Source organism: Gallinula chloropus, assembly GCF_964237585.1.
Source record: "Gallinula chloropus genome assembly, chromosome: 3".
Classification (NCBI taxonomy): domain Eukaryota; kingdom Metazoa; phylum Chordata; class Aves; order Gruiformes; family Rallidae; genus Gallinula; species Gallinula chloropus.
Genome location: NC_140087.1, coordinates 53468365 through 53484921, shown reverse-complemented (window position 1 = coordinate 53484921; position 16557 = coordinate 53468365). Strand labels below are relative to the sequence as shown.

Genomic DNA, 16557 nt, shown 5'->3' with positions numbered 1-16557 from the left:
GATGGAGTGACAGCATTGGTAGATGAAGGGAAGGCGACCGATGTCATCTGCCTGGACTTGTGCAAGGCCTTTGACACAGTCCCCCACCACATCCTTATCTCTAAATTGGAGAGAAGTGGATTTGATGGGTGGACCATCCAGTGGATAAGAAACTGGTTAACAGACCGTAGCTAGAGGCTGGTGGTCAATGGGTTTATGTCCAGGTGGAGGCTGGTGACAAGCTGGGGCCCCCCAGGGGTCTGTCTTGGGACCGGTGCTCTTTAACATCTTTATCAATGACATCAATGATGGAATTGAGTGCAGCCTCAGCAAGTTTGCAGATGACACCAAGCTGAGTGGTGTGGTCGACACCCTAGAAGGAAAGGAAGCCATCCAGAGGGATCTTGACAGGCTGGAAAGATGGGCCCGAGGGAACCTAATGAGGTTCAACACTGCCAAGTGTAAGGTGTTGCACTTGGGCCAGAAGAACCCCAGACATAGATACAGACTGGGAGAAGAGCTCCTTGAGAGTAGCCCTGCTGAGAAGGACTTGAGGATTGTGGTGGATGAGAAACTTACCATGAGCTAGCAGTGTGCTCTTGTAGTTTACAAGGCCAATGGTATCCTGGGCTCCATCAGAAGAGGGGTGGCCAGTAGGAACAGGGAGGTGATTATCCCTCTCTACTCTGCCATCGTGAGGCCCCATCTGGAGTACTGTGTCCAGATCTGGGGCCTGCAATACAAGAAGGATGTGGAACTGTTGGAGAGGGTTCAGAGGAGGGCCACAAGGATGATTAGAGGGCTGGAGCACCTGCCCTACAGAGAGAGGCTGAGGGAGCTGGGCTTGTTCAGCCTAGAGAAGAGAAGGCTGTGGGGGGAACTCATTGCAGCCTTCCAGTACCTGAAGGGAGCTTATAAGCAGGAGGGGATTCAACTTTTTAAAAGAGCAGATAATGGCAGGACAAGGGGGAATGGACTAAAGCTAAAGGAGGGAAGGTTTAGATTAGATATTAGGGGGAAGTTTTTTACAGAGAGAGTGGTGAGGTGCTGGAACAGGTTGCCCAGAGAAGTAGTAGATTCCCCGTCCCTGGAGGTGTTCAAGGCCAGGTTGGATGGGGCCTTCGGCAGCCTTGTGTAGATCCAGGCCTGAAGGTTGGTGTCCCTGCCTGTGGCAGGGGGGTTGGAGCTCTATGATCCTTGGGGTCCCTTCCAACCCAGACCATTCTATGATTCTATGATTCTAAGAGACTGTCACAAAAAATCACTACTTCTCTGGAAATAAATTCCTGACAAATGCATGAATGTAATTCATGTGTTATGTAATATTTTGTATAATCTGTGCCTTAGTTTACAATTGTAACTTGTTTTGCTTATGCAAAGCTGGTTTAGTTTTGTGACCGTGTAGCTGAAACACAGCACATGCAGATGCAGATCTATTTGAAGAATTTTATTTATTAGAATGCAAAAACTTAATACTGGCAATCTGATTCTGGTTATAGCTGTGGAGTTCCATGTTTATATGAAGAATTATGTTTAGTTTCAAGCATATAAGAAGCATAAAACTACTGCTGTAAAGTATAGCTGGTAGAAGACTATTTGAATCCTTACTGCCATCTCTTGTTTTCATTAAAGATTTGCAGGACTGTTCAAATTAGGAAAATTTTTGTAAAGCTCTTCATTTGCTCTGAGGTTGTGCAAAATGCTTTTACCTCTAACGGATTCACGGTTGTACACTGTATTTGGAATTTATATAACTATGATACTGAATCAAAACAACTTAATTTAGTTATAAGCTACCAGCTCAGACACTTCTTACCTAGTTTGTTTTGTTTGTTAAGTACTAAGAAATTTCCTGGTGCCAAACAATAACACAAAAATAAAGACTGAGCTTATAGAACCATTAGTTATAGCTTAAGTCAGTAGCACTTTACCTGTAAAAAGTGCAGCAAGTGATGCTCTTAGATGTGAAGGCAAGCTGAAATTAATGGGTTTTTACCTTAAAATGACAATATTTATACTGCAGTAGTTGAGGAGCTACTTCACAGATAGTTCAGACAACCATTAATCGGAAGTGATGTGGCTGGGAGAAAATGTAATCTGAACTGCCAGCCAGCATCGATGATTCCCTATTTTTGTGTGAAGATTCTTTAAAGTCCTCTTTGGTAGGGGAAATGTATAAGGTTTAGTATGATGTTGGCTGATTTTAAAAAGCAAAAACATAGAAAAACCACAAAACAGACAAAACCTCAAACACCCCCCGCCCCCCCCCCCCGAAAAAACTACCCCACCCCCCCCCGCCAAACCAGCTTATTCTCCAGAAAGATGCAGTTTATTTGAACTATAAATTAAGTGGAGTCAAGTCCATTAAAAAGAAGACATTTTAACCTAAGAGCCAATAAACTTCAAACATAAATAATGATACCTTTGTCAATATATATTAGGAACATGCAGAACTGTTATGTTCCATGGGGTCAGTGAAAAATATTTTCATTTTAAAAAAAAACACCTGAATTTGTTTACTTACTTCAAATGAGCTAATACTCTAAACCAGCTAATATATTAATTCTTCTGCTGCTTAACAAAGAAGAAAAATGAAAGCCCCAAGGAATAATTTTCAAGATATAGGAAATATATTTTATTCAGTCTGATATTTTTGATGAAAATATACATGTTGCCTACCTCCAGGGTCAACTGCAGTAATGTCAGCCCTCTTGCTTTTCGATGCCTGTACCAACTATGTCATCTAGAAATTGGCCACCATCTTCAAGAACTGTATTTTCAATGTTCTGAAAATTACCAGTGTTTTAAATTTCTAAAATAGTTACTCTTTTCATATGAAAAAGAGCGCTTCTTCCAAGCACAGGAATAATGCATCCCTTTGAGTAAGAAATTGGGAAAGAGAAGCAAAAGACCTGCATGAATGAGCAAGGAGCTAATGAGTAAACTCAAAGGGAAGCAGAAGGTCTATGAGCTGTGGAAAAAGGGTCTGAGCACCTGGGGAGAATACAGGAATGTGGTCAGGGCCTTTAGGGATGCAACTAGGAAGGCTAAAGCCCACTTGGAAGTGAAGCTGGCAAGGGACATAAAGGATAATAAAAAGGGTTTTTTTAGATATGTGAATAGTAAGAGGATGACCAGGGATAATGTAGGTCCCTTGCTGAACGAGGCGGGTGTCCTGGTAACGGGGGATCACAGAATCACAAGGTTGGAAGATACCTTTGAATATCATCGATTCCAACCATTCCCATCCTATGCTAAGCCATATCCCTAAGTATATCCTGGGCAGGACGTAACTGGCGTGGAATACTCTCTTTGGTCAGTTGGGTCACCTGTCCTGGCTTCGCCCCTCCTTTCTCATGAAGAGCTGAGAAAGTCCTTGACTGTCTGACAGCAACTAGAAACATCAGGGTGTTATCAGCAGTACTCCCATTTTACTCTCAAACACAGCATTCATCTGCTGTTACAAATGAAATTAACTCCATCCTGACCAAAACCAGGACATTAATCTACCCTTTTTTTGAACACATCCAGGGAAGGTGACTCAACCCCCTCCCTGGACAGCCTGTTCCAGGCCCTGACAACTCTTTCAGTAAAAATTTTTTTTCTAATATCCAATCTAAACCTGCCCTGGCACAGCTTCATGCCATTTCCCCTTGTTCTATCTCCTATCACCTGGCTGAAGAGACCATCGCCCACCTCTCTACAACCTCTCTTCAGGTAGTTGTAGGTGGTGGTAAGGTCTCCCCTCAGCCTCCTCTTCTCCAGGCTAAACATCCCCAGCTCCCTCAGCTGTTCCTCAATATGATTTGCCCTCCAGCCCCTTCACCAGCCTGGTTGCCCTTCTCTGCACTTGCTCAAGGACCTCAATGTCCTTTTTATGGTGGGGAGCCCAGAACTGCACACAGTACTCAAGGTGTGGCCTCAACGCATGACAAGAAGGTGGAGATACTGAATGCCTTTTTCGCTTTGGTCTTCACCTTAAAGGCCCCCCAGGACCCACAGACTCTGGATGAAAGAAGTAATGTTTGGGAAATGAAGAGCTTCCCTCTGGTTGAGGTGGGAGTGGTCCAGGAGTGGCTCAAAGGGATTACTGTACACAAATCCATGGGCCCAGATGGGATGCATCCACGTGTCCTGAGGGAGCTGGCGGAACTGATTGCTGAGCCACTCTCTATCATCTTTGATAGGTCTTGGAGAACAGGAGAAGTGCCTGAGGACCGGAGGATAGCCAATGTCACTCCAGTCTTTAAAAAGGGCAAGAAGGAGGATCCGGGCAATTATAGGCTAATCAGCCTCACCTCTGTCCCCGGAAAGGTAATGGAAGAGCTTGTTCTGGACACCATCTCCAAACAATTGGATGACAAGAAGGCCATAAGCAGCAGTCAGCATGGATTCACCAAGGGGAGATCGTGCTCAACCAACCTCTTAGCCTTCTATGATCTCATCACCGGCTGGGTAGATGGAGGGAGAGCAGTGGATGTCATCTACCTTGACTTCAGCAAGGCCTTTGATACTGTCTCCCACGACATCCTGATAGAAAAGCTGAGAGAGCATGGGATAGATGAGTGGACAATGATGTGGGTTGAGAACTGGCTGTCGGACCGGGCTCAGAGGGTCGTGATCAGTGGAGCAGAATCTGACTGGAGGCCTGTGACTAGCGGTGTTCCCCAGGGCTCGGTGTTGGGTCCAGTCCTGTTTAATATCTTTATTGATGACCTTGATGAGGGAATAGCATCCACCCTCTCAGCAAGTACGCCGATGATACAAAGCTGGGAGGAGTGGCTGACACGCAGGAACACTGTGCTGTCATCCAGAGAGACCTGGACAGGCTGGAGAGCTGGGCAGGGAGAAACCAGATGAGGTTCAACAAAAGCAAGTGTAAAGTCTTGCACCTGGGGAGGAACAACCATTTGTATCAGTACAGGCTGGGGGTGACCTGCTGGAGAAGAGCTCAGTGGAGAAGGACCTGGGGGTCCTGGTGGATGACAGGTTGCCCATGAGCCAGTAGTGTGCCTCAGTGGCTAAGAGAGCCAATGGGATCCTGGGGTGTATCAGGAGGAGTGTGGCCAGCAGGTCAAAGGAGGTGATCCTCCCCCTCTACTCTGCCCTGGTCAGGCCCCATCTGGAGTATTGTGTCCAGTTCTGGGCTCCTTGGTATAAAAAGGTCAGGGATCTCCTGGAGAGAGTCCAAAGAAGGGCTACGAAGATGATTAAGGGCCTGGAGCATCTCCCCTGTGAGGAGAGGCTGAATAAGCTGGGGCTGTTCAGTCTTGAGAAGAGAAGTCTAAGGGGGGACATAGTTAATGTCTATAAGTATCTTAAGCATGGAATGCAAGGGTAAATGGCCAGCCCCAATTCAGTGGTCTGTGGAGACAGGACAAGGGGCAATGGCTGCAAGTTGGAGCACAGGAAGTTCCTCACCAACATGCGGAGGAACTTTTACACAGTGAGGGTGACAGAGCCCTGGGACAGGCTGCCCAGGGAGGAGGTGGAGTCTCCTTGTCTGGAGATATTCAAGTCCAGTCTGGACAATTTGTGCAATATGAGCTAGGGAGCCTAATCTGGCAGGGGGGTTGGACCCGATGATCTCTTGAGGTCCCTTCCAACCCCTACATTTCTGTGATTCTGTGAAATACATGCTTTGAAAAGTGTTTGCTGTGTTGCAACTGAATATGAAAGATTAGGAGAATCTTAAGTTTTGTAAATGTTAGCTTTTCTGTTTGTTAATGGGGAGACAGCTGACAACTGTTCTTGAATAATTTCTTTTAAATTGTTTTGTTTATTACAGTTCAAACAAAATAGACTTTACATGTATAAAATAACTTCGTCGTATATTACTTTTTGTTTATTACCATTGAGATTTTATGTTGATTTATTTCCTGAAAAGCAGTAGGGAGAAGTCAGTGAAACTTTTCCAAGGTGTGTTTTCTTATGGCATCAGATGAATAAATTAATTCAGATTATTGCTGTGCTGTTCAAGGCAACTTTACTCTTGAACATCAAAATATTATTTAACAAACAGGTTTTTGTGAGTGCAATTATTATAGTTTCCTGCAGATTCTAGCAGATCTCATGTTTTGTTCATATGTGAACCACCGATCTCAACGTTCCACTTTTAACTCCTCCTTCTGCACAGTGGGGTGGATGGGAGAGAAAGCTGGTATAGGGTTCTTTCTGGATCCCAGTTGGAAAGTCCTGACAACAAATGGCTCAGTAAGGTAACTGCTCTAATAAGACAGAATAAGAGGAGGAATATAGATGGCAAGTAAATCCCATCAGATGCTGGGCACCCCAGGTTCCTGAACCATCAGACACAGCCCAAATGGATTTCGTCATGGCGTGCTGCACAGCATGGATCCTGTCTGTGGAGAGAAGCTGTCCTCTTCAGTCATTTGAGCTCTTATGTAGTGCCTGTAAAAGAAATCAGCTCCATTTCTAAAGGGTGGGTTTTTTTGATAAAGCCAAGGCCACTTAGGTAGTGTGATGACCAGCCTGGTGCTAGCAGGCCATTCTCTTACAGTGAGCTGGCTGAATTTATCATGCAGCCAAGGGGTCTGTGCAGCATGACGGATCTGAATGCCATGTCTTGTGTGCAGCACAACACAGGCTGTGCCTGCTCAGCTTAACTGCTGTGTGAATCCCTAACTCCTAAATGAGCAACAGTCTCCCAAGGGAGAATCAATATACTCCTGCTTTCACAAAGTGCAGGAGAAGAAAACTGCTTTTCTTGTCTTGCCTGCAGAATTCATCAGTGCCAGTGTGAAGGATTTCCTGTCACAGTGACATGGCAGGATTGCTAGGGACATTATGTTCCAGTTCTATACTTGAATGAAAAAATCAAATCTCTGTGCTATTGAAAGCTCTGCTGGTGCCTAAATAACTCATAACCTGGCCTCTTGAATCAGTGTTGACCTTGTACTCTGATGTGATGTTCAGAAAGCTATTCAGGGAGATAATGTTGGGGGGGGGGGTGAATAATGTATGAAATTATGATCCTGAACACTCTTTCTTAAAACATAAAGCTCCTTACAACTTTACACAGTGATTAACTTTAGTTATCCACTAGTTTATTCTCTTCTTCTGGACAGAGTCCAAGATGCACAAGTGCTGCTTTTCCATTTTATCATTAATATCATTTTTCCATTTATCATTTCCATTTTATCTCCTGGTGAGAACTCACCATTATCCTGGTGAGTTCTCACCAGGAGCCAGCACGGGTGAGCGGCTGACTAAGGGTGTTTCCGTACCACATGATGTCACACCCCACCCCCCACCCCCCACCCCCCGTGAAAGGGGCTATGAGGCGAGAGCTAGGTCAGAGATGGACATAGTGCAGGTGTCTGGTCAGCAAGTGCTTTGTGTTATCACCATGTGTGTATTCTGTCTCCAGTCCTGTTCCTGTTGTTTCCCTCTTGCAGTGCTGTGTCACTAACAGTCCTTACCCCAACCTGCGGGTGCTTTGTCCACTTCTCTCTGGGGAGGAGTAAGCAATAGTGTGGTGCTCAGCTGCTGGCTGGGGCTGAACCATGACTCCTTGTATATGATTTGCTTACATCATTATGATTAGTTTTTACATGCTCATAAAGTTTTTGAGATGATTTTAGATTTCTTCAGTTCTAAACACTAGAGACAGATATAATCATAGGAAACCTCACTTTCAAAATTGTCATTTGCTTTCCAAAATTTTTTAAAAGTTGTTTTGATTTATATTACACCAATTACCAAGATGGTATTAATCAAAGGAAAGTTTAACTTCATTGTTTACCAGTTACAGGAGTTTGATAAATGAAAGCATTCAGGCTCTCTTACATTAATGGTAGTTCAGTTGATGCAGGAAAGGGCCTGAATCAGCAGCATAAAAAAGGCTGATCCCATCCTCCAGGTTTCCTAGTCAGCTATAAATACCATCCATTCAGCCAAATGGAAAAGATTCTTTATTTATAAAGAAAACAAAATGTTGCCTCTGCCTTCTTTCAGTCATTATGGTTAACTTAACAGAGCTTTTCCACTCCAAGGTCCAGGTTAGGGTTATGAAATCTAAAGATTTCACTAATTATACAGAATTTTCCATCGAAATCTATTATCATATTATACAGGCACTTTATAGAACTATAAAATAAATCATTTTGTTGTCATCTTGGAACATGTCTTTCTGAGGAAGTTTTGACAGATGCCTCAAAAGGTATGCAAATTTAGAATTTCCTCTGGAAATCCTCCTAATATCTACAAGGCCTTTGTACAGGAGGCTGCCTCTGGTTTGTGATGTCCCCATGGTCTCCTTTCTGATGTAATAATCCCCAGAGCTTTTCCACCAGACTAATATTTTTGTTGTCTGAAAATTATTTATAAATATTGTTCAAAACATAATCTGAAAAAATCCTTAAAATTTTAAATACTGTGACAAATGTGCATGGTAAAACAATATTGTTTGCCTAAACTATAAAAAGAGGTAGATTATGTTAACCATGCAATTTCAAACTGTGAAAATAAGTCAACGCATCGTACTGTAGCTGGAACTACTCTGGGCTGTAGCGTGTGATGCGTGCACAGGTGGAATTGTAGACAGAATACAATTTAATGTTATCAAAACGTTGTTATGTAAGAGCAGAATTATGCTTTTGAGGTTGTGCTCTGAATGGGGGAAGCAGAGTTTCGTGACTCTGATAATGCTCTCTTACCCTACTGCACAAAAATAAGGCTATAAGCAGGAGGCGATCCTACTTGGGAAAATAATTGTTATAACTACTAAAGGAGCATAGTGTGTACTTTTACATGTATTGCTTTTTTAAAAATAGTGAGTGTATTGAAATGTGTTCAAATTATTTCTGTATATCCATTCCAATATTTTCACCAGCAGAGGGTGAGCTACTTCCCTAATACTTAAGAGAAATACCGTGGAATGCTGCTGAGCTGCTCGATTTGATTCTGTAAAGTTTGGGGGGATAAAAGGCCAGTAAAGCAGCACAAAACCCTACCTGTGTGGTTTTGAAGCAGCTTGGAGTAATTAACATGCAAGACTTACCTAGAGGTAAAAACTCAAGCCCCATACTCCCTCTTGTGGTTAACCTTGAAGAATATGGGAAAAAAAATACACGTGTATATATAAATAGATAAATTATTATCTATATTTACAGGGGAAAAAAAAAAAGAAAAACCTTATAATTTTTTTGAAAGTTCTAATTTGCTTGTTGCAAGTTGTTTTAGGACATGTAATTTGCCCTGAAGAATTAGTGTACTTCAGTGTTAAGAGTCCTCAATCTGTGAGTTTTCCAAATCCAGTGATGCAATGACTAGATTTCCATACTGGATACTATAGAATGTCCTAACTGAGGAGACCCTAATGACTACTCAGTAAAGCTGATGAAGTTTAACTCTCAGTATCCAGAACAAAAGAAGAAAATCTTATGTAAAAGGGGTGGAGAAGTGCAAAGGAATTTCAGTAAAATTTAGTATCTCTCCTGGAGCTTTTTGCAATATCTTTATTACTTCTATCTAACTTCTTTTTTTCTGAACTTTAAAGCTTAAAGAAATACGACTAACAGCATTTGTAACCATGGTGAAAATAAATAAAATCATTCTGTTTGCTTGCTTTTAATTAAAGGGATCGTTTACTTTTGTACTTAATACCATTTGAGAAGAATGAAAAGAGAAATAATCTTGACAAATGCAAAGATACTAGGAACATGTTGGCTACAGATGTGTTGATTCTGATATATTCCATGTCTGTTTGTTCATCAAGGTTATGGTATGCTTTATTTATTATTTGTGCTTAAATAGCTGTGGGAATGGCAAACCAACCTCTACTTACTATTTGTTTGTGATGATTCATCTAACCTCTTCCTCTTGAGATTTTAATATATCTCATTTAAAAAAAAAATCCTAAAGCTTTCTCTAATAGTTGCATCTTGTATATATTCCTTTTCTCTGTGGAGAATGTTTATTGTAATATTTATAATAAAGGAGTAAAATAGAGGTGACAGAGTTAAAAAAAAGCACTTCCTTTAATGTGCATCGTTTAGTCTTCATTATTTTAATTCTTTTATTATGATTGGATTTGAGTTTTAGATGTCAACTTTTACATATGATCAAAATGAAAGTATGGAACAAAGTTTGCCCTACAACAATTCTAGTTTTGTTTATGGTCTTGTTTGTTTGTTTCCATGTAGAAAAGTGACAATAATGGAAGACCCTGATCAGAACATTCATCTGAAAAACTTGTCTCTTCAGCAAGCAACCAGTGAAGAGGAAGCCTTAAATTTACTGTTCCTCGGAGACACCAACAGAGTGATTGCTGAGGTGAGAATTGCTGATACACATCTTTCTTGCCACCACCAGAGTTAAAAATGGTCATAAACTTCTCCACATAAGATGTATGTTTTGGAAGTCCTTGGAGATAAATGAGTAAGTATCTTCTTTCTGAGTGTATTTCCACAATGAAATTAAATAAGCATTTCTCTGATTATAGGTTTTACTTTGCAAAGAGCTTTCTTTTTTTCCTTAGTGAATCTGATTGGTGGCTATTGATGTCATAACTTTCTGAAATTAAAATAAGTAAGAATTTTTTTTTCATAAACTTTAGACTGACTTTTGAATGTGGCATGTATCAACATACATACACATTTTTATAAGATTGGAAAATGTGGCCTTACAAAGCATTGTCAAACATTCCTAGAGAAGTTCTAAATTGCCTTTGAAGTAGTTGCAGCAAAAGTCAGCAGTGCCCTATTTTTTTTTCCTCTTAATGCATAAACATGTGGTATTCTGTTTAAAAAAAAATCAAACCTGAATGCTAGTGTGAAGCATGGGCAAAATAAGTATTTGCCAATATGCAAAGACAAGAGGTTTTTTACTAATTTAAAAAAAAAAAATCAAATTAAATATTTCCATAGCCGTTTAATAAAATCTGTAGGTTGGGTTTGTTTTAATGGAATGTAAATATAAAAAGTGTATTGTGTAATTTGAGCACTGTCAATTTGTCTTTCCCAGAACACAGCTAATTCTCTTTTAGAAATGTATGGGGTTTATTCCTCTGCCTGACCAAAAAGGCAGATAAGAAATCAGTGAGGAGAAAGACATTTACAGTATATGAAACAGTCAAGTAGCTCTCTGTTTCTGCTGGCTGGCCATGCAGGCACAGGGACAGAAGGGGAAGAAGAGTTTGATTACAAAATGTAGAGAGGAAAAAACCCCTATTTGTTCTCTCTCTCTTCAGCAGTGGCATTTTGAGAGGCAAAAAGACATTAAGGAAAGAGGTAATCAAGCTATACTTAAAGGAACATTTGCTGATATTGAAATGGGAAAATTGACACAATTTAGAGGAGAGGAACTTGAAAAACTGTAACAGGGAGACAAAAAGATGACATTGACAGAGGCCTAAAAAGCTTTCGTGATAGTTGATAATGAAAACAGAAAAAGAAAGTTTGTTGCATGAAGGACGATCTTCAGGAAATCTCTGATCAGTTTGAAGGAGCTGTGTATGAAAATTAGAATATTTAAAGAACGGTGTGCTGCTGGCTGACAGGGTGATAAATCAGCAATTGTAGAGGGCAGTTGAGTTACCTATTTGGAAAATGTTGCCCTAAGAGAAAATATATCCTAAATGCTAAAAGACTTAAAAAAATACCAGGGCTAATGAAGATGGTAAGTCATTAAAGGTCAAGATGAAGTAGTGCTCGGTAAAACTAAAAGAATATTCTTAATGGGTCAGACTTCTGCTTCTTTTTCCTATTTTGAACAATGGTCAATAGCAACTATATAGAGATGAGTAAAAGTTAAACCAAGTAAATGAAGATATTAAAAAAAACCCAAACCTCCTAATCTTTATTAGTTTGTGTTTCAGACTATTTATAGGTAACAATTTTTGTCATATGTTTTCTTTACGTGAATTAGCCCAGATGCTTTTTTTTTAACCTCAGTAAATTTTTATCACAAATAATGTGTGACACGAAATTCCATGATTTAACTGTGCTGTGTGAAGAAAAATCTCCTTTAGCTTATTTTTTAATCTGCAACTGGGTTGTTTTATTTGGGGCATCCTAGTGAGAAAGCAGAAAAATAAGACATAAGAACGCAAGGGATTCCCATGGGGAATTCACTAAACTGAGTGGCTTGGCTTAGCAAATGCTATGCAATTGTCATTTTTGCTGTTTTTGCCACAGCAAGAGGGTATTTTTGTTATATGAATACTATAGAAGTTATTGTTTAGTTGTCTTCAATGAAGAGTACTTAAAAATAGCAGAGTACTTGCTTGAAATAACTACTACCCATTGCAGCAATACTTCATATCCAAAAACTTCAGATGAAGTGGATTTCATTGTATAAGTTTTGTTTCTATAGTTATCTCATGCATTGTTTCTTTGCAATTGCAGCAGGCCTGTTTCAGTATAGTTCAGTGAGCTTACAGAGTACTTCTTCCTCTTAACTTCTTCTTCAGAGATCCATGTCAACCTTGGTTGTTGTGGTGGTTTAGCACTGGCTGGACGCCAGATTCCCACCAAATTCAGTCTATTAATCCCCTTCTTAGTTGGACAGGGGAGAAAATATATATTAAGAGGCTCAGGAGTCAAAGTAAGGACAGGGAGAGATCACTCTGTCATCAACGACATGGGCAAAACAGACTCAACACAAAGTGAAGAAGAGAGAAACTACTCTACTTTATTCCACTACGCTACAACTACAAAGAACAGTGAAGAAAAAACTGGATTTGGGAGCGTGACCAGATTTTAAAACAAACATAACCAGATCTTAAAACACTTTCCCCCCACCACTTCTTAGCAGACTTTAGTCAGGATTTTGCTCCCTTCTTCACCCCCGCTCGCAGTACAGGGTGGGCAGGGACTGGGGAAAATGGGGTTCTCGGTAGCACCTTCCCCCCACCCCTCCATTCTAAGCAGACTTCCCTTTAGCCATGATCTTGCTCCCTTCTTCCCCCTGCTTGGAGTACAGGGGGGCAGGGACTAGGAAAAAATGGGGTTCTTGGTTACTTCTTCATAAACTGTTTTCCTTTTCTAGATCTTAAAACACCTTTAACCTCCCCCCGCCCCCGCTCCCTTCTTAGCAGACTTCACTCTAGTCATGATTTCACTCCCTTCTTCCCCCTGCTTGCAGTATAGGGGGGCAGGGACTGGGAGATGGGGGCTTTGGTCAGTCCCTTGCAAGTTAGTTTCCTTCTTGGCCGGGGGGGGGGAAGGGGGGGGAAGGGGTGGAAGTGGGGGCATTCATTCCACACCCTCCCCCTGCTGCACCGTGGGGTCTCACCCACAGGAGATAGTCCTCCATGAACTTCTCCAATGTGAATCCTTTCCCAAGGGCTTTATCTATTCACCAGCTGCCCTGGCGTGGGTCACTGCTATGGCAGGCAGTCATAAATCACAGTGTCTCTCAGTCCCAGTCCTCTGTGGGGTCACCAGCCTACCCCAAGCAAACCTGTTCTGGTGCAAATCTCTCACTCATCTCTGGGTCTCTGATTCTCTCCATGGGCTGCAAGTGCTGGCAGAGGTTTGTTCCAACATAGGGTCACAGCATCTCCTGTATGTCTCCACCTGCTCCGTCCAGCGTGGAGCCCCTCCACGGGCTGCAGGTGGGGTCTCGGCCTTTTCCATGAGTTTCTCCATGGGCTGCAGGAGCATCTTTCTCTCCGGCACCTGGGCTGCCTCCTCCCCCGCCCTTCTCCAGCCTTGGACCTTGCACAGCTCGTTACATCTTCTCGCTCCCTTCTCTGGTGGCAAAATGCAGCTGTTTCTGGGTTGTTTTCTCCTCTATGTGATTCTCAGAGGCGCTCGACTATCTCTCGGGCCGTGACTTTGGCCTTGAATTGCTCGTTGTTTATAGTTTAGGCTGGCAGAAAACTCTAACTGCTGCTTAAAGAAGCCGTCTCAGCAGCACAGCCTCACAAAACTGCAACAGTTGTCCATTCAACCTTGGTTGAATTATAACACTTCCTGACCTCAAATAAGATTCAGGCCCTATTTAAGTAATCTTTAAAAGACACAAGATGAGTAAACCTAAATAGAAAATAAGTAAAATAAATGCTTGATTCATCTTTTTTAATGACAAGGAGTTTGGCTATGGAAAAACTAAGATGACTGTCATGCATCACATACAAAATCTGTGGCAGAACTGCAACATCTAAAACTCTAATATAATCCTTTACCCTGAGATAACCCTTCTTTGGAGAGCTGGGGGACCATTTTGAAAATAAGAATTTCTTCCATGCCTCTGCTAGTGGAGTTTAACTTGTGATTTGAGGGCTATGTTTTGCCCTCACCACTGGCTTTGCTAAAAAGAAAGCAATCACAATATTTTTTCTCTAGTTTTGACATGTAGTTCAAGTTGTGGAAATGGTATGATGGGAGATACCTGTGTACAAACACTTCAAAATGTAAAAATCCAAATAGGGATTTTGTGTGTCTTGTATTTTGCCAAAGAGAAATGAGCAGAGAACAAACCCCAGAAAAGGGCTGTATTTTTGTTTGTTTTTCCCATAAAACCGAGGGTGTTTTGTTATGTTTGAATCTCAGCAACCAGTTACAAACCAAAAAGAATTTTTTAATATTTTAATTTTAAAGCCAACTTTATGATTTACATCTCTCAAATACATGCAAACAGAGGATTTCAAAGTCTAATTTGTACATATGGCACAGGTGGTAGCAGCAGCATTTGAAAAATGGTGTATGGAAAGAAGTGTTTTGGCCCTTTACGTTGTCTTAAGCTGAAGTGGTCTTTTCTAAATTCTTGTGATGGGAGTCTCTTGTGATTCCTGTCTTTTGAAATACTATGCCTGAATCTCTGTGATTTAGAGAGTGCTCAGTACTTTTTTAGTATTTCTCTTAAAATAGCAGAGTAAGGTAGACCCAGAAGCCTCCCAAGAGCACGCATCAGTTTCAAAACTGTGAAACTTTTATGTGAGATTGATATGTCTGAACACTCCAGTTGCTTGTGATTTAGCATTTGTTTTTCCTCTAAAGCAAAATTACCTCATTTTAATGAGGAAGTAAACATTTTAGTACATAGTATTATACCTATAATACTCCATTGTTTAAATTTGGAAAACAGTGTATACTACACACTATTTGTTCCATCATTTAAGATGTCTGGAGTACACATGGGGCAAGCAGTAAGCTTTTGGCAATGTTTAAATATGTTTATTTCAATAAAGAATGAAACTTTAAACATTTAAAGATAGTTATGGGGACTGACTTGTGACCTCTGAGTTGGACTCATTCCCTACTTATTTATTTATAACATCCATTAGTATTCTCTTGAATATACTTAGAAAGCCACTGGTAAGTTTTAATGTGGTTTTTCTTGAAAGAAATATGAAAAATAGGATTTGAAGGTGTGAACATATGAGAGTAAATGACATTTTTGCCAAGGAGACTTCATCCATGTTAGAGCTACAGTCCTGCATTAATTACAACTTCCAGTTTTCCTAGGTTCCTCATTGGTGTCAATTGTTAATTTATTTCCACTCTGAGAAAATTGGTCTATAGTACCATCAGTGCCAAATGGCATCATCATTTCAGCACAGGTGCTTTTATTTCCATGTGTGGTTAAACAATCACTGGTTGTATGTACTACTTAGTCCTTAAAGTGCTTTGGGATTTATATGGATAAAAGGCACTGTTTAATGTGAAGTCTGATGGTAATCTCCTCAGGGAATATTAATTACTTTAAAATTACCACAGTGAAATAGTAACTACAGAAAAGTAAAGTATTGCTTCTAGAAATTGGGGGAGTGTCAGACTGAACCTGTTCTGAAAATTAAGATGTCACTCATCAGATATAAAGTCAGGAACCTCCTCGTCAATTTACACGCTACTCAATATAGCATGGCTGTTTTGGAACTGGTGGAGTTTATATTAATTAGACAGATGTATCCACTGTTTTTCAACAGAGAAACCTCTGCTCTTTCAGCCTTGAAAAGATGTAGGTGTTCTGTGTAATAAACTAGCAATGTGAAAAATCCAGAATATTTTAAGGATGAATTTCAATTAAAGAAACAAACTGTGTTAAATTGCTTTGCTTTCATTCTTATAGGACACAATGGCTCTTTTCTTATCACCTGAACTGTGAAATGGCTAAAGCTGTCAGAACATCTTCCTACAGGCATCCAGCTGATTGTAGCTTGAGATTGGAGAAAATCCATCTGATATCAGCTTTGGATGCTATCAGTGTTTTTCTCTTACCATTTGTCCTTCTTCAAAAGGTTCAAAAAAAAAAAAAAAGAGGAGAAATAAGCCCTCCTTAGAACAAAAATCGGTACCTTCTCACTTAGTGTCTCTCAATACTAGTTCACTTGCACAGGAAAACCGTGTTCTTCCATCTAAGTATTTTGATTCAAAGAAAAAAGAGATTCCACAGGAACTTTATAAACTGCCAAGTGGAGATGGTCTGCAATATGGGCTGAATGACTGCATTGGTCACATGTGAAATCTTTTTCTCCCAGCTGTCCTGAGCACTTTTCTGTACTTTCTCCCTCTGAGTATATTTGGCAGCCATAATCAGCACATTATTGTTGTTCCAGATAGCAGCAGCGTCTTTTGGTCTAATCATGATTTTCAAACTGCCTTTCACGTG

The 16557-nt window shown here is 40.7% G+C and overlaps 1 protein-coding gene across 1 annotated transcript in view; it reads left to right on the top strand.

The window, feature by feature from the left end:
- Positions 1–16557, top strand: part of KIF6 (kinesin family member 6) — a gene marked incomplete at both ends in the record, with an annotated part of 163788 nt that overhangs the window by 30925 nt on the left and 116306 nt on the right. Inside the window, one exon of the mRNA XM_084261758.1 lies at positions 10146–10275. Within this exon, the coding sequence (XP_084117884.1) occupies positions 10146–10275 (130 nt within the window). The remainder of the gene's footprint in view (positions 1–10145; positions 10276–16557) is intronic.